A 26,798-nucleotide genomic window follows, 5' to 3' on the forward strand; every position below is an offset into this window, starting at 1 on the left:
GTTATGGGCTGAGTTGTGTCCCCCCAAATGCATATGTTAAAGTCCTAACTCGCACACGACTGTGTTTGGAGATAGTCTTTAAAGAGACAGTTAAGTTACAATGAGGTCATTAGGGTGGGCCCCAGTGCAACTTGATTGGTGCCCTTAAAAGAAGAGATTAGGTTACAGGTAAGGAGGGATGACCTCGTGAGGACACAGGGAGAAGGTGGCCACCACACGCCAAGGAGAGAGGCCTCAGAAGGAACCAACCCTGCTGATACTTTGGACTTCCTGCTTCCAGAAGTGAGGAAATAAATGTCTGTTGTTTAAGCCCCTCACTCTGTGAGGCCTTGTAGCCCCTGCACAGCAATAGAGATGTCTCCTCCCTGGTCATCTCCTCTCAATCTGTAAGCCCCAGGCTGCTGGGCTGGTGCCCAAGATGACTGGGACATGGGGTTGCCTGCTCCCAGGATGTGGCCTCTCTGCCCGTCCCCAGGCCGCATACCAGCTGAGCCCAGAAGAGGTTTAAGCGGTTCTTTTATTTTTTTTTTTGCGGTACGCGGGCCTCTCACTGTCGTGGCCTCTCCCGTTGCGGAGCACAGGCTCTGAACGCGTAGGCTCAGCGGCCATGGCTCACGGGCCCAGCCGCTCCACGGCATGTGGGACCCTCCCGGACCGGGGCACGAACCCATTTCCCCTGCATCGGCAGGCGGACTCTCAACCACTGTGCCACCAGGGAAGCCCTAAGCGGTTCTCTTCTTGGAAGTTTAGCACAGCACAGAGGCTAAGGAGTGGGAGTTGCTCAGACGTTCTGGCAACCCCACGAGGCGGGCAGGGCCGGCCTGTTCAGGCCTCTGCTGGGGACCCCTGAACTGATCTATAATTTCCTCCCCATCATGCTCCTCCCTCTGTCTCCTCGTGACACCTGCTCCTGCCTAGGCCTGGCCCCAACCCTCAGGTCACATCTCTCTCCCCGAGCATAGCTCAGTCCCAGCACCAGAGCGCCCCAGGCCACCAGGGAGAATGTGTGGCTCGGGCTTTCTGTGTGGCTCCGTCGGCCACCATGCCTCTCTGGGCCTTCCCTTCCTCCTGCGGGATTGGGGCTGGGGGCAGGGAGTTGGCCCAGCTATTGGAGGAAAATGTGGAAGGCGCCTGGGGACACAGGTGTGACCCTGTGCAGGGAAACAGTAGGAGTGTGGGGTACAGAATGGTACAAGCAGCTCAGGAGGCCTCTGTCCACTTTTCCTCACCTTCCCAGCCGGCTGGCAGAAGGTAAAAGAGTCTCAAAATTGGGCGGGGTGGAGGCCAGGGGCTTCCTGGAGGTGGTGGCTGATGAAGGTGGCAGGTCCCAGGCCCCTACTGAGTTTGAGTGTGTTTTGTGGGAGGCAGGGTGGGTGATGGGGGAACCGGAACAGAGGCGGGGAGGACGTCCAGAAGTGTTGTGTGGCCAGGGGCTGGGGCTGAGGGACTAAACCAGCTGAAGCAAAGCATTTGATGACGGTGTTAGAAATAAGGCTGGTGATGGTGGCGGAGGAAGGGCCTGTGTGGTGAGAGCAGGACTCTGTCCTGTCTCTTTGCTTGATCGGGATAGCTTGCTTTTCGTCTTTTTCACGATGGTGTCCCGGGTACATCAGTCAGCTCTTGCTGTGTAACAACCACCCAAACCTCAGTGGCACTTAACAAGAAGCCTTCACTTCTTATTCATTGTCCACTGGGCTGTCGCTCAGGCTGGCCTTGGCTTCAAGCTGGGCCTTGGGCCCAGGTCTGCTCCATGCATCCCTCATCCTCTCTGGACCTCGGCTACCCAAGGTGTGCTCTCCTGGCGATGGCAGATGTGCCAGGGAGAAGGCCTAACAGTCAAGCATATTTGAAGTCCCTGCTCCTGGTGCATCCACTAACATCCTGTTGGCCAAAGCAAGCCACGTGGCCATATCTAACATCAATAGGGCGTGGAAGGGGAAGTACACACCCATCCTGAAGGTGGTGGGGAGGGAGACAGTATTTGCTGTGCATTTATCTAATCTGCTACTTTCTATTAGCTTTTGCACGAAAGAAAGATTTTTTTCCCCTTAAAAAAATTCAAAAACCATTGATTGGGATGATTGCATTCAGAAAATCTCCATGGAGCATCATTTTGGGGTCTTATTCTGCACCTGGAACATCCCCTGGTGACCTTGTAGCTGACATTAATACATCCATGAACACATCCCACTCTGCCAAGGCTCCCTACTCTCTCACTGCCTCCCCCTGCTGGCAGCGGGGGGCATTGATCAAGCCTGACCGGGACCTGACAATGGACCTCATTCATTCTGGCAACAAGCTGTTAGGAGATAGAGCTTTAAAAAAACAGTCACCTGTGTTCAAACGCTGATTCTGCCACTTAGTGGCTACATGATCTTGAGAAAGTTCCTTAACCTCTTTAAGCCTCAAGTTCTCTGTGTATAAAATGGGCACAATACTGGAACTTTTCTCTTGGAGTTCTTATGAGGATTGAGAACAAGAGAGTAGCCCCCGCTGTAGGAGCCCAGTAAGTGTTTTCTGTTCCTGGGCCAGGGGCTTTCTAGGTCCGAGGAGATAGCAGTTAGGTCTTCACATCAGGACCCACCATGCCCTTAAGCCCAGGGTAGGATCCATCTGTGATGCTAGCTTTCTGCCCCGAAGCTAACTGCCCCCAGGGGCTGCCAAAATCACTCCCCATCCTCTTGGCCCAGAGCCCTGACCCCAGAGCACCCTGACTGTGTTAGCCACAATCAAACATGCTTCTCCTTGGATTCTGGCCACTCATCTCAACCAGGGACAGAGTCTTGAATGTCATGTCCACTTTCGGAGCTGCCCCTGTCTGCAGGCATGGACCATCTGGTCCCCAGCTTAGGAAGAGAAAAGCTGCTCAGAGCCATCCTGACATGCCCCTGGGTGCCATGGGCAACGTGGCCAGCATGCCAAAGTGGGCAGTGAGTCCATGTGCTGGGCCGGCACTGCTCAAACCTGCTGGTGCACTGCAGTAAAACAGCCTTCAACTTAATATATGCTAATTAGATTTTAATGCCATTCAGATTTCCAACAGTAGTGCCGTGTTAGCCATGGCAAGTTATAATCATATCTAATTGGTCATTCTAACATAACAAATTTCTTGGATAAATTATTCTTTTTTTTTTTTTTTTTTTTTTTTTTTTTTTTGCGGTATGCGGGCCTCTCACTGTTGTGGCCTCTCCCGTTGCAGAGCAACAGGCTCCGGACGCGCAGGCTCAGTGGCCATGGCTCATGGGCCCAGCCGCTCCGCGGCACGTGGGATCTTCCCAGACCGGGGCACGAACCCGTGTCCCCTGCATCGGCAGGCGGACTCTCAACCACAGCGCCACCAGGGAAGCCCCCGGATAAATTATTTTTAGTTAATAGTCCCCCAGGAGCAACCTCAAAGCACACACACACACAGACACACACACTCACTCATATATATATTTTAGGGGAAATTGAGAAAAAAGGACAAGGTGGAAGCAGGCGCCCAGTGAAGCAAATTTGTTATTTCAAACCTGGACTAGTGCAGGACCTCAGCCAGAGCCTCCAACAAAAGCCCTTGGGGTTGTTAGAACCTGGAACAGAGTCCTGAGCCTAGGAGGGTTCTGGGTGGGATCAAGGTCACTGCCTTTGAGGGTGGGGTTCCCCCCCAGGTAGACGGCTCCCATCCCAGGAGGTGGCAGCAAGAGGGGTCACCAGTCTCAGACCTTAGCCCCTACTCAGCATGGTCTGCATCCCTCGGGGAAGCCCACCCTGGCTGCAGAAGCTTTTTCCCCTCCCTCTGAGACTGGTCCACCCTGAAACTCTTCCCTGGTACAGATTCCTAGGTCCCCAAAGAGGTAAAAGGGGCACCTAATGGCTGAGTTAATATTTTCTTTACCAGGCAGAATCACTGAGTATAATTCCAGAAAAAGGGATGGGGGGGTGAGTCAACCCAGTTTCTGATCTTCACATCACCACTAAGCTGCTGTAACCCCGGACGAGCTGCTTGGGGCCTCTGTTTCCCAGCTGGGATATGGGTTGAGACTCAGCATACATTTCTGCTTTAGTTGGAAGGAAGCGGTCTTTTCTCTGGAGTTGGGGTAAGGACCTTAATGTAGCACCCAGAGGGTCTGGAGAGCAAGCCTGCCCCTTTCTTTTCTCCCTTTTCTGTCAGGTCACTCTCTGTCCTCTGAGGCTGCCACTGGAAAGTGTGGCTGTCTGCACGCACTCGTCCCCCTGCTGGCAGTGCCCTCAGAGGGTGGGTGGTGCAGTGGCCCTGTCCTCCCACTTGGGAGGGGAGGGGAGATGCGTGTAAAGAGGATGGGATTTCCAGCTGGGTCACCACTTTACCCACGTGATTTGGGCAAGTCCCCCTCCCCCTTGAGGCCCCCTTCTTGCGCCATTTATTAAACGAGCATGATAGGTCCTATCTTATACGGCTTGTAAAGAATCTGAGTTCGTAACTCTAAGTTTCTCTCCCTTTGGTTCTCTTCCTTCTTCTCCATTCCCCTCCCCTTCTGCTGGCTTGATTTAAAGGCACAGAACGACCTTGTGGGGGAAGGACCACATGATCTCTTTTATCTAGTACTAAAGGAGGGAGATTAATGTTAGCATCTCCTGCCAAGTGAATGATAATGACAGGTGACATTTATTGAGCGTATACTATATGCCAGACATTTTTCTAAGTACTTTATATGCGCTCTCTCATTCAGCCCTAAGAGGTGAGTACAGTTATGATCTCATTCTAGAGACAGGCCACCCAAGCACAGAGAGGTTATGTAAATAGCCTGAGGTCACACAGCTAGTCAACAGCTAAGCCAGAATTTGAACCCAGGAGAGTTTGGCTCTATAACTCACCTCTTTAACCACCTACTACACAGTCCTGCCTCTTGGACTGACCAGCTTGAGATCAGTAGAATATTTAGGAGAACCATCTGCCTTGGAGGAGCTTCCAGGAAGAAGGAAGGAAAAGGAACTGAATTCACTGAGTTTCTGGTCTATACCTGACTCTGTGCTGGGCTTCTGACCTATGGAGGCAAAATTGCCTAGTGCATCAAGCCTAGGTCCAGATCTCTTCTCCAGGACTTATTTGCTGTGTGACCTTCAGCAAGTTACATAACCTCTCTGAGACTACTTCCTTACTTGTAAAATGGATCTAATGCTTCCTATACGGCAAGGTGGTTGTGAAGATCAAACTAGATGATACAGGCAAAGTGCTTAGCGCAGCCCTTAACACGCAGAGAAGATTTGGTATATGGTAAATTCATAAATATAGGAATGTTGATATTTATGCAAATTCTTGCATATGGGAACATTGCTATTTAATTTGTTACACACGTCCTGTAAGTTGTGTAATTATCCCCATTTTATAGTTGGAAAAACTGAGTTGAGATGGGTTAAGCCACTTGCCCAAGATCCCACAGTGGGAATGTGGTAAAGCTGCAATCTGAGCCCTCAAACACTTTCAACCCCAAAGCCTTTCAAAACTATGGCTGTCACTGGGGAAGGACTGTCCCTGTGGTGGGGGAAGGAAGGTCTCTGGGGGGTGGAGTTTGAGAAGGCGGGGGTAGGGGTACCGGTTTAGGGAAGGGCTCCTCCAAAATGCTTTTTGTCTGTGGCCCTGGGATCTCCAGGATCGATGGAGGAAGGGGTGGGAGGGAATGGGAGCCTGGGGTGGGGACCACAGCTGCCTGGAGCAGTAGGAGAGGGGGAGGAGAAGGAGCAGAGGAGAGGCGAGCCTCCTGAGAAGGTCAGCCCCAAGGTCAGATGCAGCCGGCAGCCCAGGGCTCCGCTCTGAGTGCTGACATTTAGGCCTGTCGCTGATGACTGGGCCCGTTTGGAAAAAAATGCATGTATTTTGCACATCTATTTCCTTCCACCCATCACTCAGGGCTGTCTTCCCTAGAGGAACCAAGGGCATAATACCTGACATAACAGCTTAAGCGCTTTTTGGAAAACTCCCCAGCTCCAGGCTGGGCTGCAGGGCTAGTCTCTCTATCTCTATTTCTCTGCCTCTGTCTGTTTCTCTGTCTTTATCACACTCTCTGTTTCTCTCTCTTTGTCTCTCTGTGTCTCTGTGTGTGTGTCTCTCTTTTTTCTGCTTTTTTCTGTGTGTCTGTCTCTCTGACTCTGTGTCTCTGTCTCTCCTCTATCTCTTGTCTCATTTCTATCCACTCCCCACTTTTTCAACCTTTCTCTTCATCTCATTCAGTCCAGATCTTGGTCTCTTTCGAAGGTTTCACAGAAGCCCAATTGGATTGGAGAGTTCTCTTCCAGAATTCCTTCCTCCAGGGACCCCCTGCTCTGTCCCCTCCATCCCTCATCTCCAAATGCCTCCAAGGAGACTCCTGTCTCTCCAGGATGTCTGATCCCAATGTGAGCCTGACCTCCAGCACCCCAGACAGCTCTCCTCGGATGGTTGTCCCTGTTCCCTCTCTCCTTCCTTTCCCTGACCCCTTCTCCAAGCCAACCCCATCCTCGGTTTCCCTCTCTTCTCTTTCCAGATCTCCCTCCCCACTCGACCCCCGACCCACCGTCTCATCACTCAGAACCACAGCCCTCTCCCTTTCATTTTCATCAGCAGCCAGGGCTCCTGGGGGAGTCAGCCCCGAAGACACTGGCCTTCCCATCCCTGCCCCCATCCTGGAAATGTAAAAGTGCGCATCCAGGTCTGGGCGTCATGTGGGGCTGTCAGCTTCCCTGCAGGGGCAGAGCCCAGAGACCCTTGTTTTTGGTTTTGTTTTCTCTGCTCTGTGTATGTGTGTGCACTTCATAAAACATATAGCCTTTCTGGGGTCAGGATGGCTACTCTGAAAACCTGGGTCCTCGTGTAGGAGCCATGGTTGACGATTCCATGTCTCCCCTCAGACAAGGTGGCTGTGGCCCCTGGTGGAGACGGCTGCTGGCATCACAGAAGCCTGCACGGTAGGCAGGTCCCCAGATCTGCTCCTGCCCAGCCAAGAGCCCAGCCAGGCTAGAAGCAGGAGGGCTGGACGTCTCCAGTCCCATGAGGTGGGTTGGGGTAGAGGGGTCATGTGACTCCTCTTGGGGGTGTGTGTGGGGCCCCGAGGCACAGTACCCCAAGGCTGAGAAGACGGTGACCCCAGACCTCGCTTCTCTCGCAGGTGCACAGGCGGAGGGAACGGGCACAGCTGATGCTGAACCCCTGCCCTGGAAGCGGCAGCACTGAGAGATCGTCACGTGCCTCCCCCACTTCCTGTGACCAAGTGTTCACAGCTCGAGAGCCCAGGCCAGGGAAGGGTGGTCCTGTCTTGGGGCCGCCGCACATGGGACTGCCAAGTTCTCCTTGATGAGCCCAACAACAAGGGCTCGGCTGACCAGGAGGGGGATGGAGGTGGCCCCGTTGAGGCCTAGCATGGGTCTCTGCACGGACCGACAGCTGGACTGACTGACCTGGAGCCAAATGGTGAAGGTGGCAGAACCGACTTTGATGCCCCTTCCTCTCCTTCAAGACCTGGCTGTGAAGTCACCACCTCCTGGAAGCCTCCCCTGACCTGTCCAGTCAGGACAATCTTTCACCCCTTCTGAGACCCTGTTGTATTCTTTCACGTTTTTGTTCCAATACTTACTACATGGCATTTCAGTTGTTCTTATCCTCGACTCTGTCATTCTGGATGGGTCAGGTGCTCTTTACAGTAGGATCTGCCCAACTTGTCTTGGTGTTTCCCCTGCCTGGCGTAGAGCCACAACAGGGGGATGCTCAGAGTCTGTGAAATGAGTGACTAAGCAGGTGGACAAATAGACGAAGGATCCGTCTCCCTGTCAGGCTGGGCTTGGTGTCACCCATCCCTCCTTCCATCCCTGCAGTCCTAGGTTGAATAAACCATCCTTTTCAGCCTGCTCAGGGCTCAACATCCTCAAACTCAGACCCCAAAGCAGACGACCGCCCTACCCGCTGTGGACCTCAAGCCTCCCAGCTGGCTCTCTCTGGGCATGTCCCCTGCCACTTTCTGTGGTTCATCCACTTGCTGCTGAGATATTAACGCACTTCAGGGGTCAGTTGAGCCCAAAGACCACACTGTTAATAAGGGAAAGCAATTCCAATTTCATGCCTACATGGGCTTCCCTCTATTAAGACAAAAAGAAGGAATAAATCTTTTTTTATTCCTTCCAGAAAACAGGCAGAGGCATTGTGTAACATTGGCTTAGGTAGGATTGCTGGCAGGTAACAGTAGGGGGAGCCGCTAGCTCATGTGAGACAGAGCAGGGTTTTGGGGAAGAAGGAAGTTGGCCGAGGAGACGGGCGGTGCAATGTAGTTGCTGCTGCTGACCTGGCCTGGATGTTTATATTAATCGATATGAGAGACCTTTCAACACTTGAAAATCATCTTCTTTACTGTTGCCTGCAAGATGCAGGCAGGCAAATATGTATCAAATAAATGGATCGTTTAGTTGTTACATTTTTGAAAGAGAAATTGCAGTGAGGGGCGTCTGGGTTTCCCAGCTGAAGTGAGAGTAAGTCATGGCGGATGGGAAACCACGATTCCGGAACGTCAAGCTCAGAATGTGGGGCTGTCGTAGATTGTAAACACGGCCCTAATCCGCCTCCTGACCTGTATCTGCGCATTATGCAACATGGCTTCGTAGTTCTTCTCATCTAGAAGTGGAATAGCCTTCTCCACCCCTTGAATCTGGGCTGGCCTCATAGCTTGTGTTGGCCAATACAGTGCAGCGGAAGTGACAGGAGGGCAAGTTCCCCGAGGTCAATGGGGTGCGACAGACGTGGTCTGTGCCACTACGAGGCCTGACCCTTAAAGTCATCCTGTGTGATTATGTGAGTTTCCTACCGCTGCTGTAACAAATTACCACCGATCGAGTGGCTTAAAACGAGGAAAATGTATTCTCTTAAGAGAGCCCTGGAAGTCAGAAGTCTGCAATAAGCCTTGTAGAGCTGAAAGTGTTGGGAGGGCTGGTTCCTTCTGGAGCCTCTGGGGTTGAACCTGGTTCTTTGCATTTTTCAGCTTTGAGGCTGCCTGGATTCTTTGGCTCAAGGCCCGTTCCCTGCATCATGACAATCTCTTGCTTCTGTCATCACATCTTCTTCTACTGCTTTCTTGCCTCCCTCTTTTAAGGACCCTTGTGATTACATTAGGCCCACCTGGACAACCCAAGGACAATCTTCCCATCTCAAGAGCCTTCAATTAATCACATCAGCCAAAATCCCTTTTGCCAGGTAAGGGAGCAGATTCACAGGTTCTTGGGATTAGAATGTGAGCATCTTTGGTGGGGGAGCTGTTATTCTGCCTGTCATTCTGATCCTGCAGCCCTCTCTTTCCCTGCCCTGCAGATCGTAGAGGCCACATATTCCAGCTGGTTTAGCTGCAGGATAGAAGAGGATTACCCAACCTGCCTTGGGCTTTTCATGAGCCCCAAATAAGTACTGTGTTAATCCCGTAAAACTCTGGGGTTAATGTGTTACTGCAGCCTAGCTTCTCCTATCCAGATCAACACAGTCTTCCAGGGCTCTCCTTGGTGACCCTCAGGTTTTGGCCACAGCTCAGAGACGCCAACCCCACCCATCTCCAGACATTCTCAGCCCTTCCCTCCAATAGCTGAATGGCATGGGGAATCTTCTAGTAGTTGAACAGGAAATTCTGGAACCTCTACCATTGACTTATATGTGACCTTGATTGACGTTAGCCTTGGCCATGTGACTTGCTTTGGCTAAAGGAGTGTTCAAGGACATGATAGGCCGATGCCTTAACTGCGCTTCCATGGTTTGAATTTCTTTTCTTTAGCTAGGATGATCTACCATAAGAGGATCAACTCTCAGACAGCCACAGCCCCTTTAGCCTAGGCCCCAGAGAAAACAACCATGGATGAGACCTGTGCCCAACCCATCTGCTGGAATTCAGCCCAGATAGCCTGTTGCCTGAAGCAGAGCTGCCCAAGTGAGTCCAGACTATATCAGCTGAACCACTTTGTCCTAAACGTAAACACAATCATAAATGCTTGTTGTTGCCTGCCACAGCGATTTGGGTCCCTTTGTTATGCAGCATTATTGTGGCAAGAGCTGACTATTACACTTGGCCCTGAGGGAACTTGAATTTCCTGAGTAGAGTCTCTGGCCATTTCCCACAACTGGATTTGTGTGAAACAAGGAGATGCCCCTCCACCCCTCCTCCAGGGAAGAGCATGCCCTCCATGTCCTTCAGCATCCCCCTCAGTGCCCGTCCCGAGGTTGCATGTCCGGAGGTGCCCAGTTGCTGCTATAGACCAGGAAGAATACAGAGCCACAGACCGAGGTGGGGAAAAATGTTCTGTTTTAATTAAACTGACCAAAGAAGCCAAGACATGGACAGAAAGAGACTAAGAACAAGACTGGAAGTAGTTTAGAAAAGAAATGAAAACCAATTGCAGAGATGTCAGTGCCAGATGTAATGGAGGGAGCAGGGCTGAGCCTTCACGTCAGCTCCAGGACCACTGTCAGGGCGAGCACCAAGGTGAGCCGGATGCCAGCAGGGCCAGACGTGGAACCTGTGCAGGGAGCAGCGTCAGGGCCTGTGACCCACCCGCTTTGCTTTCTGGGGGGCACAGGTGTGTGTGGAGCCTGGGGACCACAGAGCTTTGAAGGGCCCCGGCCAAGAGTCTGGACTTCAGTGTTAGGATGGGCTGGGTTCAAGTCCTAGCTCTGCTATCTGTCCCACCTGATTGTGTGTGACCTCTTCCCTGTCCCAGGCCTGCTGCGTGGAGGTCAGGCTCCCCGGTGGCCATCAGGACACTGCAGTGGGGACTAGGCGTGGGGGCCTCCATCATGAACTGTGAGATTGGCTCACTGTGGGAAAGGGAGGGCTGGCAGGCCTGGGGGGAGTGTCTGTGTCCCATGGGGTGGTGCTCAGCTCGAGGGCAGCTGAGGGAGGGCAATATAAAGGGCCCCACCATCCTATGAAGTGGTCAAGGGCCCTGGATCACAACCCCACGGTCAGCGCTAGACACATCTTCTTGGGACCATGGCAGCCGAGCTCTCTGAGAGAGACTTTGTCCCTCGAACTCCCTGCCAGCTGCTTAGGGATGCTTAATTGCTTTAGTGCCCACTCCTGACCTTTGACCCAGACTCTGCCCGACTAGAGGTCAATTATGTGCCTACGGCATGAGGGAGGGGCAAGGTCATACAAAGGGGCCGTTTGGGGGACCAGAGCTTTTAAGCTAGAAGCTCTGAGAGTGGAGACTTACCATTGGAGTCCTCCGTTCCTTTTGGGATATTTGGGTTTTCTGTTGGGAAGAACAGAAAGAGAACTGGAGCGTGGATGGCATTTGGAACTTGGCGAAGGAAGCCCCTCATCCAGCACCCGCTGTGTGGTGTCATGTGCACCCTCTGAGGGCTGGGCAGTATCAGCCCCATTCTACAGATGGAAAAACTGAGGGAGGGGAAACAGTTTGCCCAGCGTTGCCCAGCTGCTAAGTGGTGGGTCTGGGATTTGAACCCAGGGTTCTCTAGCTCCAAAGCTGTTATGGTTTTAACCACTGAACTGTAGTGCTTCCCTGTGGGGCACCCTCTCAGGGCAAATTTATGGGACTTGGGCCCCTACTGCTCCCTCCTCCTTGGGAAAGCTCCAACCAGGGGCCTCCCCGGGTAGCCCTCCCGATCCTCTAGTTGGGCACAACGTACCAAACACGATGAGCTGGGTGTGTGTGTCGGTGGAGCCCAGAGGGTTCTGGGCCGTGCAGCGGTACATGGAGCCGTTGAGCTCAGCGGGAACCCGCTCCAGCACCAGCTCCTTCCCGTCAAACTCAGTGCTGCCATCCAGGAGGCGGCTCCCGACCCGCGTCCATGTGAACATGGGCTCTGGGAAGACTTCGTTCTGTTGGCCAGAGCAGGAGAGAGTCGGGTCACAGGAGGAACCATTCTGCCGGAGCAGGAAGGGGCCAGAGGCATGGCCTGGCCAGGGTGGGTATTAACACATTTTCATCGGATGGGTTGGGACTGGCTGCCCAGACCCCAGGAAGGAAAGGACTCTAGGGCTGGAAGGAATGCCAAGATCCATGTGCCATGTCTGCTCTAAGTTGTAGGTGGGCGAGCAAATCCATGCGTGCACCCCATGCCATTCCTCGTGGAAGCCAATTCTGCCATTACACAGATTAGGAGACCGAGACCAGCTGGCCGTGCTGGAGGTCAAGGGGAGGGTCTCAGAGCATGCTGCCAGGGATGCTCGTGTCCCGTTGGTGCCTGATGACCTCCCGCCACCCTTGCAGATGCTCAGAGAGAGGCTGACCTGAAATCCATGGACCAGAATCCTCACTGTGTCCCCGACCCGGGCTCTGCTGGGCGTCATCATGATTTGGGGTCCTTTGGGGGCAACTACAGGGAGAGGAAGGCCAGGTCAGAGAGGTGTGTGTGTGTGCGGGGAGAGGAGACTAAGCAAAGAAAAGAGGTGCTGGCGGAACGGAAGAGAAAGTCCCCATCCAGATCATTCATTCATGCCTGCATTCATTCATACACGTTTCCCGAGCCCTGGCTGGGACCTGGGGATTTAATGGTGTACAGAGCACACTCCCTGTCCTTGTGGGGTTCACTCTCAGTGGGGTCAAAAGACAAGCACAAACCGGTGTAACAAGGGGTCAGATCGGAGAAGCCCAGGGCACAGTGGAGTCAGGGACACCCAAGGGAGGTGCCACCTGGGAGACGACTCAGCTGCTATAACAGGGAGAAACCTGCTCCGGCGCCCAGCACTGCTCAAAACACCCACACTCCTACCTACACTAAACCCTTGTGAGGTGCGCTCCTGCCATTATAATCCCCATTGTATAGCTGAGTTAACTGAGGCTCAGAGAGGGGAAGTAACTTGCCAAAGTTCACACAGTGAAGAAGAACTGGGATGAAATTTCTGGTCTCATTACCCTTGCTCCAGAGAGCCTTCTACCAGGTTAATATGCCCCGTGGGGTTTTCCTGGAATCTCTGGGTTGGAGGTGAGTGGAAGGTGGCAAAATGGGGGGAACCATCTCCCTCCTTGGGCCTGGCCTGTGCCCTTCCGGCCTCTCTTCCCCACCTGCTTGTAACACTTCTTTCAAGCCCCTTAACTTCTCTGAACTTGGGAGACAAGATGCCCAAGGGTGCTGCCCTCCTATGAACCAGAGCATATCGGGGATGGAAGAGCCACTGGGATCACTGAGTCCAATCTCTCAGGTTTCAGATTGGGAAACAGGCCCAGGGGTAACGAAGAGGCTTATCCAAGGTCACCCACAGAGCCAGTTTCTCTTGTCCCATGACTTTTGCGCCAGGCTTCTTTCTGCCAGATCCATTCATCACTCATTCATTCATTTAACAAGTAATCATTGAGCCAACTGTGTGGCAGGCTTTGGGGCAGGGCTGGGGACGCAGTGGTCATGGAGACACGTGCCTGCCGACACAGAGCTTACACTTTAGTTGGGGAGACATTTGACACACAAATAAGTACGTGAATAAGAAACTACTGGAGAGCCATGGCATTGTGTGGAGAATCGGACAAGTGGGGAGTGATGGTCTGAGTGTCTCTTCCAACGAGCTGACATTTCAGCTGAGATGAAGCTCCTGAAAAGGGTTCCAGGTGGAGGGAACAGCCAGGACATGGCGCTGAGGTGGAAGGTCAGGGGTGATGGGGGTGGGCACTGGGCCAGACCCCACGGAGCTTCCTGGGCCAGGGGGAAGCGATAGGGTTTTGATCAGAGTGCCATGCTCTGTGCCACTCTCCTTGGACATCTTCCAGGGGTGGCAGCAGGAGAAAAGCTTTGTCCCCAGGCCCTGGGGCTGGCCTGGGTTCTCCTCATCTGCCCCACCTGCTACCCGAGCCTCTCCTTCCCACTCAGAGCTGTCAGAGCAGAAATCAGAGCAACTGGCAGATGTGGGTGATTTCCTAGGCACTGCCAACCAATTTCATTCATGAAACCAAAGGACTATTAATTAAACCACGAGCAAGACACCTGAAGGGCCGTGTGGGGCGGGGGGAGGCATCAGCAGGGAAAGCCAGGCCTGTGAGATGGGAGGGAATGGCGGGAAGGTGCAGGTAGCTTCCGGGGCTGCGTCCACCCACGTAAGAAAGGTGTCTAGTCTGTGTGCCCCTGGACCAGTCACTTCCCCTGGCTTTCCCCAAACACAGGGTGGGAACAGCCAAGGCAACCCTTGCCCACCCACCACACTGGGCTGTTAGGAATATCGGGAGATGGTGGGTTTAAGGGCTAACATTTGTCCAGAGCATCCTAAGTGCCTTGCGCTCTGTGACGTGCTTTAGGCACGACCTCATTTACACTTCCAAACTCTCGAGATTGTCCCCATAAGGCAATGAAGGCTTGGGGAAGTCAAGTAACTTTCTCGTCTTTTTAATGAACATTCAAGTGCTGTCAAGGTCCCTTTGCAGGTGAGAAGCGCTGCATAGGCTGGCCTGGCCCTGCGTCATTCTGTCTCCTCTTCTCGTCCTGCTGGGATGGCACTGTCCTGCTGCAGCCAGCAGGGGGCGTGGAAGGGCATCCCTGTCCCGGAGAAGCGTGAGCAGGAGAACCAGGGCGGACAACTTCCTCTCCTGGGTCAGATTCCTAACTGCCTCGGTTCCTAAAGACCCCGTCCACCCCCTTCGGGCCGCGCCTGGGCCTCCTGGCCCCAAGGGGAGGGAACTCACATTTATCAGGTGCCTGACATGTGCTAGACCTCATTCTAGGACCGTCTCACCCATCTTGGTGTTTATGAGGCAGGTTGCCATGAAACCCATTTTGCAGGCCGTAAAACTGGCTCCCAGGAGGGCAGTGGCTTGCCCGAGGTCACACAGCAAGGAAGTGGCAGGGGCGGGACCTGAAGTTGCACAGGTCTTTAGAGCGAAGCTTGGAACCCAGGGGTGGAGGAGGGGGAAAGCTGGATGCCTTCTTCCACGTGGGCAGCCAGACCCCTCCCCCGCTGCCCTGAGCTGCCAGGTCCAGAGGCTCCTGTGTGGAGCTGACCCCGAGAGGCAGAGGGTGGGTAGGCAAGGGGTCTGCTTTGCCCTCACTCTTCCAAGCTCGATCCTGGCAGCTGTCAACTGGCAAGAGCCCTGGTGGCAGGTGGCCCCTCTGACTCCTGCCCTCACTGCTGCATCAAGATGCTTCTGGAAGCCGGGCCAGCTGCTGTCACCCGCACGCTTCCACCACATGCTGACACCCACTAGCAGCTCCCGGTGGTCAAGTCCTGGCCCCTCTCTCCTGCCCCTAGAACACATCACTGAAGGTACCTGAAGAAGGTTCTCAGCCCCTGGGACTTCCCTCCCCTCAACCCCTGGACATATGGAAAGAGTGGGAGTCAGGAGACCCAGGATTGAGGCCTGTCTTCTACTCTCCAGTTACGTGACTTGGATGAATCAATTCAACTTGTTGGGCCTCAATTTTCTCACCTGTAAATGGGCAGAATAGACTGCTATCCTACTATTTGAGGAGTTGCTCTGAAAATGACAATGGGGGAGAGATATGAGATGGAAATGTGAAATGTGAAGTGGTGCGCGTCTGTTCAGGGGCATACAAAAAATCCTGATTATATAACTGCTCTCTTTACTCTCCTTAGCATTTTGCTGCAAGGAGAGCCTTGTGAAATCTCACGGAAAGCTCCTCTAGGCGCCCCACCACAGGAATTCTAGGTGTTCACTAAGACAACCACTCACCTGCTCATCCACCCACTTATTCATCCATCCACGCATACATGCGTCCATTCGTTAATCCAACCAAGCATTCATTCTATCCATCCATCCATCGCTCTATCATATTATTCATCCCTCCATCCAAGCATTTGTTCTATCCATTCATCTATCATTCCATCATATTATTCGTCCCTCCACCATAACATCCATCCCTCCATTTTCCATCCATATACCTACCCATAAACCTACTAATCCACTCACACCCATTCACTCATCTACTCGAACCATCTAGTTCTTTATGCCTGGTCTGTGTCGATCACTATGCAGGGCAACGTTGGGGATACAATAATGAGTAACAACAGTAGCTTATATTTACTGAGTACTTACTCTGTCACTATGCTAAGCACTTCGTATGCACGCCTTGTTTAATCTTCACAACAACCCAGAAAAGTATTAAGTAATTGATTATTAGGGAAGTGTTTATTAAGTCATATGTTACAGACTGTGCTGAGCCTTGTACCATGTGAACAAGGCAGGGAAAGACCCTGCCCACGTGCAACTTAAATTCTAGCGGAAGATCCAGGCAATAAGAAAGTGTATCATATACTTGCACGTGGAGATAAACGCAATGCCAGAAAGCAAAGCAAAGTAAGGAATTGATGGGGCCAGGAGGAGGAGGCTGAAATAGGGTGTTCAGGGAAGGAACCTCTGAGTAGAAGATTTGAGCAGAGATCTGATGAAGGAGGGATTGAGGATACCTGGGGTAGGATTAATCTAGGCGGAAAGGAAGGACAGTGCCAAGTCACAGAGGTGCGTCTGAGCTGGGCATATTCAAGGAAGAGTAAGGAGAACCCTGTGGCTGGAGCAGATGTAACAGAGACGAGTGTGAAAGATGAGCACCGTGGGAATGTAATTTTAGATGTGATGGCGGTCCAGAGGATTATTTTGTTTTGTTCTGACTTTCATATATTTTTAAATTGTGAGGAAACTCACATAAGGGAAATGCACTGTTCTTAAGAACACAATTTGACAAATCTTCATAAATGTGAACATCTGTGTCACCACTATCCCAGCCAAATCCGAGAACATTCCCATCCCTCCAAAGGTCCCCTGATGCCTCCTTCCAGTCAATTTCCACCCTCCATAGGTAAACACTGTTCCACTTTCTATCCTCAGGGGTGTGCTCCATGCTCTAGGAGTTCACATAAATGGAATCGTGCAGTTTGTACTCTTCTGCCTGGCTACTCTCACTCAGCACAACGTCTCTGAGCTTCGTCCATGTTGTTGGTGTATTAGGAGTTCATTCAACTGTGTTGGTGAGAAGTGGTTCATTATGTGAATATATCACAGCTTCGTTCATCCATTTTCCTAGTTACGGACATTTGGGTTTTTTACAGTTGTTTTTGTTGTTGTTATGCGTAAAGATGCTGTGGGCATTCAGGTCTTTGTGGACGTATGTTTTCATTTCTCTTGGGTAGATACTTAGGAGTGAAATTGCTGGGTCATAGAGTAGGGAGGGGTATTTTTATCTTTGTAAGAAACTACTAGTTTTCCAAAGCAGTAGCACTGTTTTATACTCCCAGCCCTGTATGGGGGTTCTTATTGTTCTACGACCTTGCCAACATTTGGTGGTGTCGTCTTTCCCATGTTAGGCATTTTAGTGGTTGCGAAATGGTATCTCACTGAGGTTTGAGTCTTCATTTCCCCAAGGATGTATATCCTTTATATGCTGATTGGCCACTTGTATATCCTCTCTTTAAAATCTGAGTTATCATTATTGATCTGCAGTAGTTCCTTATATATTTTGGATACAAATCCCTCATCATATATCTGTACTGAGAGTATTTTCTCTCAGTTTGTAGTTTGCTTTTCCATTTCGCCACATTTCACTTTCTTAAAGGCATCTTCTTAGGAGCAGGAGATTTGGATTTTGATTAAGTCCAATTCACCAATTTTCAAATTTGCATTTAGTACTTTTTGTGACTCTTTAAGAAATCCTTGCCTACCTCAGTGTCACAAAGATATATTCCTGTGTTTTCCCCTAGAAGTTTTATGATGCTGGGTTTTACACTGAGGTCTGTGATTCATCTCAGGTTAATTCTTGTGTGTGTGTGTGTGTGTGTGTGTGTGTGTGTGTGGTAGAGGTCAGGTTCATTTCCTCCTTAAGTGTATCCATAGTTCTGGGGCCATGTATTAAGAAGCATTCTCTTTTCCCATCGAACAGCCTAGGGACCTTTATCAAAAATCAACTGACTATATGTGGGTCTATTTCTGGGCTCTTTTTTTGTTCTATCAATCTGTCTACCATTGGAGGGTTTTGGGTGGGTGTGTATGTGGATTTATATTTTAGATCAATCAGAGTGGAGAACAGAAATGCACATAAGTGGAAGCAGAAAGGCCAGTTTTGGGGCTACTGTAATAATCCAGTGTGAACTGCTGGTGCTCAGATTGGGTGGTCGGAGAGGAAACCATGAGACAGGGTAGATGTGGGATATATTCTGAGGTTGAGCTGCCAGGGCTTAAGGATGGCTTGGCTGTTGGGTAGGAGAAAAGAGGGGGAAAGTGGGTGACTCCAAGGGTTCTGGCTTGATCAATGGAAAGAATGTAGTTGCTATCTACTGAGATGGGCTCTAGGACCACCAGGCATCTGTCTTCTTAGGGGCAGTGACATCTGAGCTGGGAAGGGCATCCCTGGCAGCGGGAACAGAAGAAGCAAAGGGTCATCACAGGGAGGCATGCCCCAACCCTTGTTGGCCTAACTTTTAAAGTCCTGACCAGATGACTGGATTCTGTGCTCCGGGGTCATCTCATGCAGCCCTCTGTCTCACCCCCATGGCCAGAGTACAGGGTGCCTTGACTGTGTGAAGGGCAAGCACTCACTCAGGACCCCTCTGGTTCACACCACTCTCCACCGGCTACACCCACTGGCTCCATGGGTCCTCACCACAGCCGCACCGGATGGGCAGTAGAGCTCAGTGGTTAGGAGCATGGGCCCTGGGGTCAGACCTGGCTGGGTGACCTGAGGAGAGTTGCTCTAAGCTTGGGTTCCCTTACTTATAAAATGGGGATAATGATGGCGTCTCTCCGCTGCCTGATAGGGTCACTGCAAGGAGATCTTGGAGAAAAGCATCTTGCATAGAGCCTGGCTGCCAGCACATGCTCCAAACATTTATGAGGTTACTATTACTCCCCCACTCAACAGGTCAGAGAACAAGGCTCAGAGACCTAAGAGGCTTGAGATCTCACCAACTGACAGCAGCTGGGGTAAGACGGGATGCCAGCCTGGGGGTCTCTTCACTGACCCACCCGATTTGGCGCTGCTGTGTCCCCCGTGGGCACACACATATCTGTCATGCCCACTGCCTGTGAGTGGGCCTTTCTCTTGCTCTGATGATGGAGGTTGGGGGTGCACACCAAGGTGGCTCCGGTCAAGGGAACCATCTGGAATCTGGGACAGGGCAGGCAAGTGCTTTACTATGGCTTGGGATAGGGGGTGGGAAGGGGGTGGAACAAGCCAGTGGCAGCACCCCGTCCATCACTGGGAGATGTGAACTGCAAGCTCACCTTTCCAGCTGCTCGGAAGTCCTTGTCTGGTCTCGTCTTTCTCATTCTCTGTGGGGGTGGGACAGGGAGCCCTCCCACGGGAAGTCGAGCCTGGGGCAAGAGAGGCTGGGGGCGGCTTTCATGGGCAAGGCATTCCGTTGAAGGGTCGAGGCTGCTCTGCCTCCCAGCCTGGAAGCAGACTGTATCTTGGGGACAGGGAGGTTCAAATGCAAGAAGGAACTCTGGGAAGGATGGAGGGTCCAGAGAAACTGGGGGCGGGAGTTCTGGCAAGGTGGGAAGGCTGAGAAAGGGATCTGGGCAGGCTCTGCGTGGGGATAATCCCAGCGCCTGGCACAGGGCCTGGCTGTAAGGGGTGCTTGTGAAGTTTCTATGGCATGATGAGCAAATGGTACTCAGGGGGCAGGCACCATGACAACAGATGCCCTGAGGCAGCACAGTGAGTGGAGGCTAAGGGCAAGACACTGGGGCCACGCTGCCTGCCTTTGAACCCTCCCCCACTTACCTTGGGCAACTTACTTAACCTCCCTGCGCCTCAGTTGCCTTGTCTGTGATATGGGATACTAATAACGCTGACCTCATTGAGTGACCATGAGGATTACCAGTTGGGTAACTGGGTTACTAATTGTGTTCATATGAGAAAAGCAATGGTCCATGGTATATAGTAGGTGTTCAGTAAATGTTAGCCCTTATTATTATTTTCTGTGTGGGCAAGTGGCCTGTGGGAATCAAAGGGCCATTTTAATCAGACTTCAGACAACTAACCCCATAGCCAGCAAGGGTGCCCAGTCCTGGGGCTGGTAAGTTCAGTGGTTGGCATAGGGGAATTGGAGAAGGCACCAACAGACCTGGCTGGAAATCCCAGCTCTGCTACTTATAAGTTGGCAACTCAGAGAAAGGGACCCCACCAAATTGAGCCTCAGTTTTGCTCACCTGTAAAATGGGACTGCATGGTAAACTGATTGTGAGGAGTGAATGAGAGAATCCTTGCATATGTTCCTGGCACAGAGTACGTGTTATATGTACATGAAATCCTTTTCTTGGTGTTTGGTGCAGAGTTGGTGCTGGGTTTTCTGGTGGACTCGCTAAAAACAGAGACGGCCTTTGGACCCCCAGGCACAGGCTGGGGTCTCAACCCTCGTCAGTCATTGCTATCTGTCCTCAGTCATGAGGGGCCTCGGTTAGGGGCTGTAGATGTTTCCATGCAGCTCTTCACCACTGCAGGAGATGCAGGGGACAAGCCCTGGCATCCTGGGCTGTGGTTTCAGCTGCTGGGTACCGAAAACCAAGGTCCAGAGGGTTGTGGGCAAAGAGGGCCAGTACTGGGTCAGTGTGCCCAGCTCCCTGCCCCACCCCACCCCAGTCAATACAAATCCTGGCTCTGAGAGCCTCATATTTCTAGTAGAGAAGGTTCCACATGTCCCGTCTCCCTGCCTTTACTCAGCTGGGAGGAGATGTACAAGGGGAAACAAGGATCTGCTCTGGGGACATACAGAGTTGGTGCTCTGTGGGAAGAGGAAGCAGGCCCCAGATGGGGATTGGATTCTCAGGCTGAGCTATCCCTGGGTATCCAGTTTCCTGGTTGCGCCCACGTTCCACATCCCTGCAGATGACAGGGTTTCCATTGTACTTAAAAGTGTAAGCGAGAGCAGTATCCTCCCGCATCCTATACGTTCCCTACCCCAAGCTGGCAAAACTACCTTCAGTATTCCTGACCCTAATCCGACAAGCTTCCGACCTGCCACACTCATGATCTTTACCTAGTAACTGTCCCTGCACTCATGGGTCTCTTATTTCAATCGAGAAAACCCCTTTGTCACCTCCTATGTTCCCATCCTTCCCTGGACGTTTCCTGACCTGACTCAGCAACTCTCCCTTATGAGTTCCAACTCCTGTGTCTTCTTCACTCACCCAGCAAACTTCCCTGGGAGTGTCCTGTTCCATCTTCAATCTTGAAAACCTCCCATGTTTCTAACACTGATCTAGCAAAACTTCCGTGACTTCCATATCTTTGATCCTGCTGGACCAAACTCCCCAGACCTCCCTGTAATTTCCTATGTCCTCCAACACAGCTCAGCAAACCTCCCAAATAGCCTGACTCTGACCTCCGTGCCTAACCCCGACCCCGGCTCGCTCCAACTTCCCTTCTCCGTGGTGGCCGGCAGCCCACCCTATTCCAAGGCTCCCCACCGCCCATCTCTGCAGGGGCCCTGCAGAGTGGCTTCCATCGAGCCTCACCCAGCGTGACCTCTGCCTGCATGGGCATCGACAGTGCCGGGTGCGTGACCTCACAGCTGAAGAGGGCTTCGTTGTCGATCTGCGGGTTGAGCGTCCAGGTGAGCAGGGCGCGCACCTCCACGGTGCCGTCACTGCCCGGCGTATGGCTGTGGCTCAGGAAGTAGACAGGCTCGGAGCTATGGACCCAGCGGGGGAACTCGCGGCTCACCACCGTCTCGGGGATGTTCTCGGTGGTTGGCTGGAGGGGGATGCTGGGATCCAGGGTCAGGCTGCGGGAGGGGCGCTCTGTGTAGGAATGCCCGCCCCGGCTGTCAGCGTCCAGCAGGGACAGTGACCTCTGCATCTTGGTGTCGTCCAGGTCACGGTGCAGCAGGCCGCGGAAGGGCCTGCTGTCCTGGAGGGGGCCAGAGCTAGCAGCCGGCGGCTCTGACAGGGGCACTGCGTCGATGGGTTCCCCATCTCGTTTGAAATAAACCTGAAATTGCAAGGAGGGTGTGGGAAAAGATTTTGCCCCAATGACATGGACCTCCCAGTGGGCTCTCGGAGGAACTGGCCACAGGAGTCCAATCCTTCAGGATCCTCCTCCTCCTAGTAGCCTTCTAGATGGACCGCTCTCTCCCTCCAGCACCCCAAGCGCTCTGAGTCAGCTCGGTTCAATGGGGACGCGCAGGCTCTGGTGGCAGAGGCTGAGCCGGTGAGCCTCTTTGAGCCTCAGTTTCCTTACTGAGGACACCTACTTCATGAGGCTGGTGGACGCTTAGAAACAGTGCGTGGAAAAAGCACCCTGGACACGGCCCTGGCAGCCCCCCTGGGCTCCAAGGGTGTGGTCCGTGCCCACCTGGGGAGAGCAGGTGGGTGAGAGCGAAGGTGGAAGAGCGCCAGAGATTAAGTGAGATGTCAGAAGGAGAAGGAAAGGATCTGTGTGTGTGTGCGCACATCCTGGAGGTTTTGGAGAGGAAGACAGGAAACAGGTGTGCGTGTGGGAAGGCGCTAGGTGCGGAATGAGGCAATAGGCCGCATATTCTCACTTCCTCCGCCAACAGAGAATTGGAGTTTTGAGAGGCGGCATTTCATTTAACTTGCTGTCTTTTTATTTTGGTACATATGCCAGGGGCCTGTGGGGATTGGGTGTATTTTTTTTTAAATAAATCGATGGGAGACAGGGTGAGAGGAGGACAGGAAGCAGCTCTGGGGACGCTGGTGCCAGTGGGGAAAGGGAGCCGGAGGACACGGGGGAGGACCAGGTTGGGGGGGCGAATGAAACGTGGGGTGCGCAGAGTCTGTCAGAGTTTACAGCTCCAACGAAGAATCTCTTATGCACATAATAGCCTGCTTTGGGGTTTTTCTTTCTTTCTTTCTTTTTTTTTGAAAAGTGCTTCAAAAGCAGGTTTGTAATTTATGTCAAAGAATTCTTTCAAGTTTTGATATCCCAGGCAAACGTAAGGTGCCTGGAATGTGGGGAGATGAGGACCTTTCAGGTATATATATATATATATATATATATATATATATATATATATATATATTTTACATATATATATTTGAATATTGTACTGCTGTGTCTTAAATGGCAGGAGATGGCCAGCTCGGGGAGGAGGGGGTCTTCCTGCAGCCCCAGGGCGGTGAGGAGACTTTCTCTGTGCCCTGCAGAAAAGGAGTTTTTCTTTGGGGAAAAAGACGAGCTTGTCTCATTTTCGAGAGGGCAGACGTCTTTATGGGCTCCAAAGGGAAATCTTGGGACCACGCTCTTCTCTCGCCAGTTGCTGGCTCTGAAGCTGCTTTTTCGTCTGTGTCCTCAGGACTGTAAGGTGCAGGTGGAGGGAGATGGGCCTCATCAAAGGCTCATCTCTGCACCCCCGCCTACTGCCCCCTGTGCCTCTGAGCACCTGCTTACTGCCCTGTCTTGGTTCTCTCCACTCCTGTCCTGTCCTGGACAGCTGGTCCTGGGGTGGGGCTGGCCCGGTCCCAAGGTCACCCCACTGGACCCTGCCTGTGAGACAGTCAAGGGTCTGGAAGGAGGAGAGCCCCTGCCTCCCCACCTTGAACTCTAATCCCCCTCTCCAAGGCTCCAGCCCCACCCCTAGTGATGTGTGAAACTCACAAGGTCAAGACTCAAAGTATCATATAAGGTCAAAATTGGCCTTGGGAGCACGTAGCCCATAGGTTCTCAGTTTGGTTCAGGGAACTCTCAGGGTTCCACAGAGGTGCCTCAGGGACCCATTAGGGCAACTTGCCCTTCCTTCACTTTTAAATGTTTTCAACATGGGGCTTCCGTGTATTTGAATCAGACCAAACAGGTCCTGCTGCTTCTAAAAATGCTGGAAAACTATAATGTTGCCCACACCCTAAACCTCCTCAAAGAACCTGAGAAGCAGAGGGCAGGTCTCCTTGCTCAGGGTCATTTGGTGCATGTGACGTTAGGGGCTAGAACACAGGCCCCCACATGCTCTCCCATCCTAGCCCCTCCCCCCAACCCCCCCACCCCCTACCCCCCCCACCCCCCTACCCCCCCCACCACCACCCCCACCACCCCCACCACCCCCTCCCCGCCCCTTAGAGCGGCCATGACAGTAACTCGTGAGCTGCACTGACAGGCCTCAAAGCGCTTAGGGCGGGGCTAATAAGGAGTTGGCCCAAACAAGGATTTCCCCCTCCTCCCCGCTTCCCATCTCCCCCTTTTCCTCCCTCCTTCCTACCGTCCCCAGTGGACTTGGAGCTGGAGGACATGACCTTGAGTCCCAGTTCTGTCAAGAACACAGTGGCTGACTCTCTCTACATCCCTTGCGTTCTCCGGGCCTCATCTGTCTCCATCCTGTTCAATAACTGGGGTAGGGGTGTGCTTGAGGCTGGGATCCCCTGAAGACCACCCTCACTGTGCAGTTCAAGGATTTCAGGGTCCAGGAGAAGCGGGGGTTCTCAGCACCAGGGTGCTGGGAGCAAGAGAGGCATATGGACGCCTGGGTAGGTCAGATGAGTGGACAGGGTCAAACCAAGGCAGACGGGGCAGAGTTAATTTATGCAAGCTGTGGCCTCTATCCTTCGTTCTGCAGAGTGAGCGCTGTGGTGACAGGGGCAGCTGGACGAGCCACGAAGGAGGGGGGCCTGGCAGGGACGAGGAGGGACGACTCCAGAGGTACTCACCGTGGGCGCTGGTTTCCCTCCCGACACGATGCAGACCAGCGTGAAGTTCTGGGCTTGGTAGCGGCTGAAGGGTGCTGGTGTGTCAGCGGCCACCACCTCAATGGAGGTGGGAGGAGCTACTCAAAAGAGAAGCACAGGAAGACCAACGCTTAACTGGAAGGTTCGGGAAGAGTTCACTGATTACCTAGGATGGGCCAGGTCCCACACTGGGCATTGGGGTGGGGGACAAATATTGCACAATTCCAGGGGGTGCCACTGGCAGCAACGACAGTAAGAAGGATGTCCCTACTGGGCATACAGAGAAGGCCCTGCCTCACGGGGCTTACAGCCTGGTGGGGAAGACAACCATGAATCAAGTGATCACACGGTCAACTGTGCTAAGTGCATCAGATACCAGGAGGTATAACAGGATGTAAAGGGACCCGCTCAAGCCTGAGGAAGCGACCCCGTGCTGTGCCTGAGGACGCAAGAGTAGGCAGGGGACAAGTGTGGCAGGTGGAGGGAACAGCATGTGCAAAGGCCTCATGACAGTTGGCTCAGGGCAGGGGGGATGGAAGGCAGGCTGTGTGGTGGGAGGGCAAGGAGGGGGGACGTGGTGCCTGCTGGGGCTGTGGAGATGTGCAGGGCACTGCTGGTGGGTCACCGCTTGCAGTGATGTGCTGTGGCTGGTTCCTACCAGCTCCTGAGAGCCGATTGTGACATTGCTGGGAATTTTGTGAACCAGTTCTTAAACTGCTGCTAGATCGAAACAGGCCACGGTGGGCATCTTTACGCCATGGAAATCAGCCACCACTGCAAATCAGGGCTTTCTTGTTTGTTTCCTTCCCCCGTCCCCACCCCAGGCCCCCAGAGAGCAGGTTTGCCAGCCCACCGCTGGCTGTGAGTTTTTCTTCTTTGTCCTGAGAGCAGGAGGAAGAAGGCTTCAAGCAACAGCAGAGATATGATCTGAGCTGCATTTTGAAGAGACTGGAAACACAGAGTGCCGTTTAAGCCAGCGAGATGGGTCGCTTAGACCATGGTGAGGGCAGAGCGGGAGAAGCAGATGACTTTGAGAGATATTTAGAGCCAAGAGTCTTCCCTCTTTCTTTTTATTTTCCCCCCAAAGTTGGCTTATTTTGATTGGTCCCGCTTCCCACCAGCTTCCCTTTCTGCTCTCCTCACCGCCCACTACTGGCTGGTTTGCCAAAGCAGGTGTTCCCAGGCACCGTGGGTTATTGAGAGGTCAAATGTGGAGCCATCGGGCACTCCTGGGTCCAAGTCCCAGGGAAGTCACCACCACCTCCATGTCCTTGGGCAAGTTACCAAAACTGTGAACCTCAGTTTCCCGATTTGCTAAGTGGGATTAATCCTTGGCAGACACATTTGAAGGATGAACCAGCTAATCGATATGAAAGGGCTTAGCGCGTGCTAGGAATTCACTAGTCTTATGATTCTTGAGATTATTTCCGCAACTTCCTTGTCATCAGCAGGACAGGAGCCAGAACCTTACAACTTTGCTTAGGAAAGGCTGTCAGTTCTGGCTTCTTGTAGCCTTAGGTCAAGTGCAGTGGGGGACACAGAGAAAATGAAGAGGGGTGGGCCTTTCCTTCCTGCAAGGGGTTTTCACTCCAGTTAAGTTTAATTAAATCCGACCATCGTTTCCTGACACCTACTAGGTGCGGGCATGGTGCCAGGTGCTCACCACAGGCGCCCAGGGATGAAACGGATACAGCGCATCGAGAAGCTCACAGTCTGGCGGGGGCGACAGACGCCTGGCAACTCTATTTTAAGGTCTAGTGAAACGAAGCCAGGTATGAACCATTCATTCACTCAGGCAGCCGCCATGTGCTGTCGCAAGGGAAGCGGAACGAATGGGAAACAATGGGAGAACAATAGATGGAGAACTGTAATTAAGTGTGAGGTGGTAGGAAACAGATGGGAAGTGGGGTAAGGAATTCCTAGAGGGGAAAAACACACCAGAACACTTCAATTATCCACAAGTCACAGTCTGCAATCTAAGTTTTCTAGAACTCACTGAAAGCCTGGATCCCACGGCAAGAACCAACAGTGACCAACAGTTAGGAGCCAGGAGCTGTTCTAAGCCCTTAACGTGGGTTAATTCATTTAATCCTCACCACGTGTCTACATGGGTTTATTTATTCCCATTTTACAGACGGGGAAACTTAAGAGGTGAAGTGGCTTTCTGGGGTTCACAGAGTTTGGATTTGAACCCCAGCACCCTGGCTTCAGGGCTCAAACACTGACCCTAAGCTGGAACACTGACATATCTTTGGAAAGAAGAAAGAAGTTCG

General features: G+C 52.5%; 1 protein-coding gene across 1 annotated transcript; it reads right to left on the reverse strand.

Annotated features, from left to right (window-relative positions):
- Positions 1 to 10,399: 10,399 nt before the first annotated feature.
- On the reverse strand, positions 10,400 to 24,093 carry IGSF21 (immunoglobin superfamily member 21). Its single transcript, XM_089915892.1, has 5 exons — positions 24,063 to 24,093; positions 21,299 to 21,915; positions 19,132 to 19,221; positions 11,606 to 11,798; positions 10,400 to 10,473 (listed from the first exon to the last, which is right to left on the reverse strand). Exons 1-5 carry the CDS (start codon positions 24,091 to 24,093, stop codon positions 10,400 to 10,402), a joined length of 1,005 nt encoding a protein of 334 aa, XP_089772018.1.
- Between the last annotated feature and the right edge of the window lie 2,705 nt (positions 24,094 to 26,798).

This window comes from Delphinapterus leucas, chromosome 1, assembly GCF_059928025.1.
Source record: "Delphinapterus leucas isolate spDelLeu-1000000601 "Yukka" chromosome 1, BTC_Dleu_Yukka2, whole genome shotgun sequence".
Lineage (NCBI taxonomy): Eukaryota > Metazoa > Chordata > Mammalia > Artiodactyla > Monodontidae > Delphinapterus > Delphinapterus leucas.

Excerpts from the sequence above, each read along its gene's own strand:
- IGSF21 (XM_089915892.1), bottom strand. The coding sequence starts at position 24,093 with ATGTCCTCCAGCTCCAAGTCCACTGGGGACG. Across the intron at positions 21,916-24,062 it reads CTCCAAGTCCACTGGGGACG|TTCCTCCGAGAGCCCACTGG; the intron begins GTAGGAAGGAGG and ends TCCTGTGGCCAG. Across the intron at positions 19,222-21,298 it reads GTGGGGAGCCTTGGAATAGG|GCTCGACTTCCCGTGGGAGG; the intron begins GTGGGCTGCCGG and ends CTCTTGCCCCAG.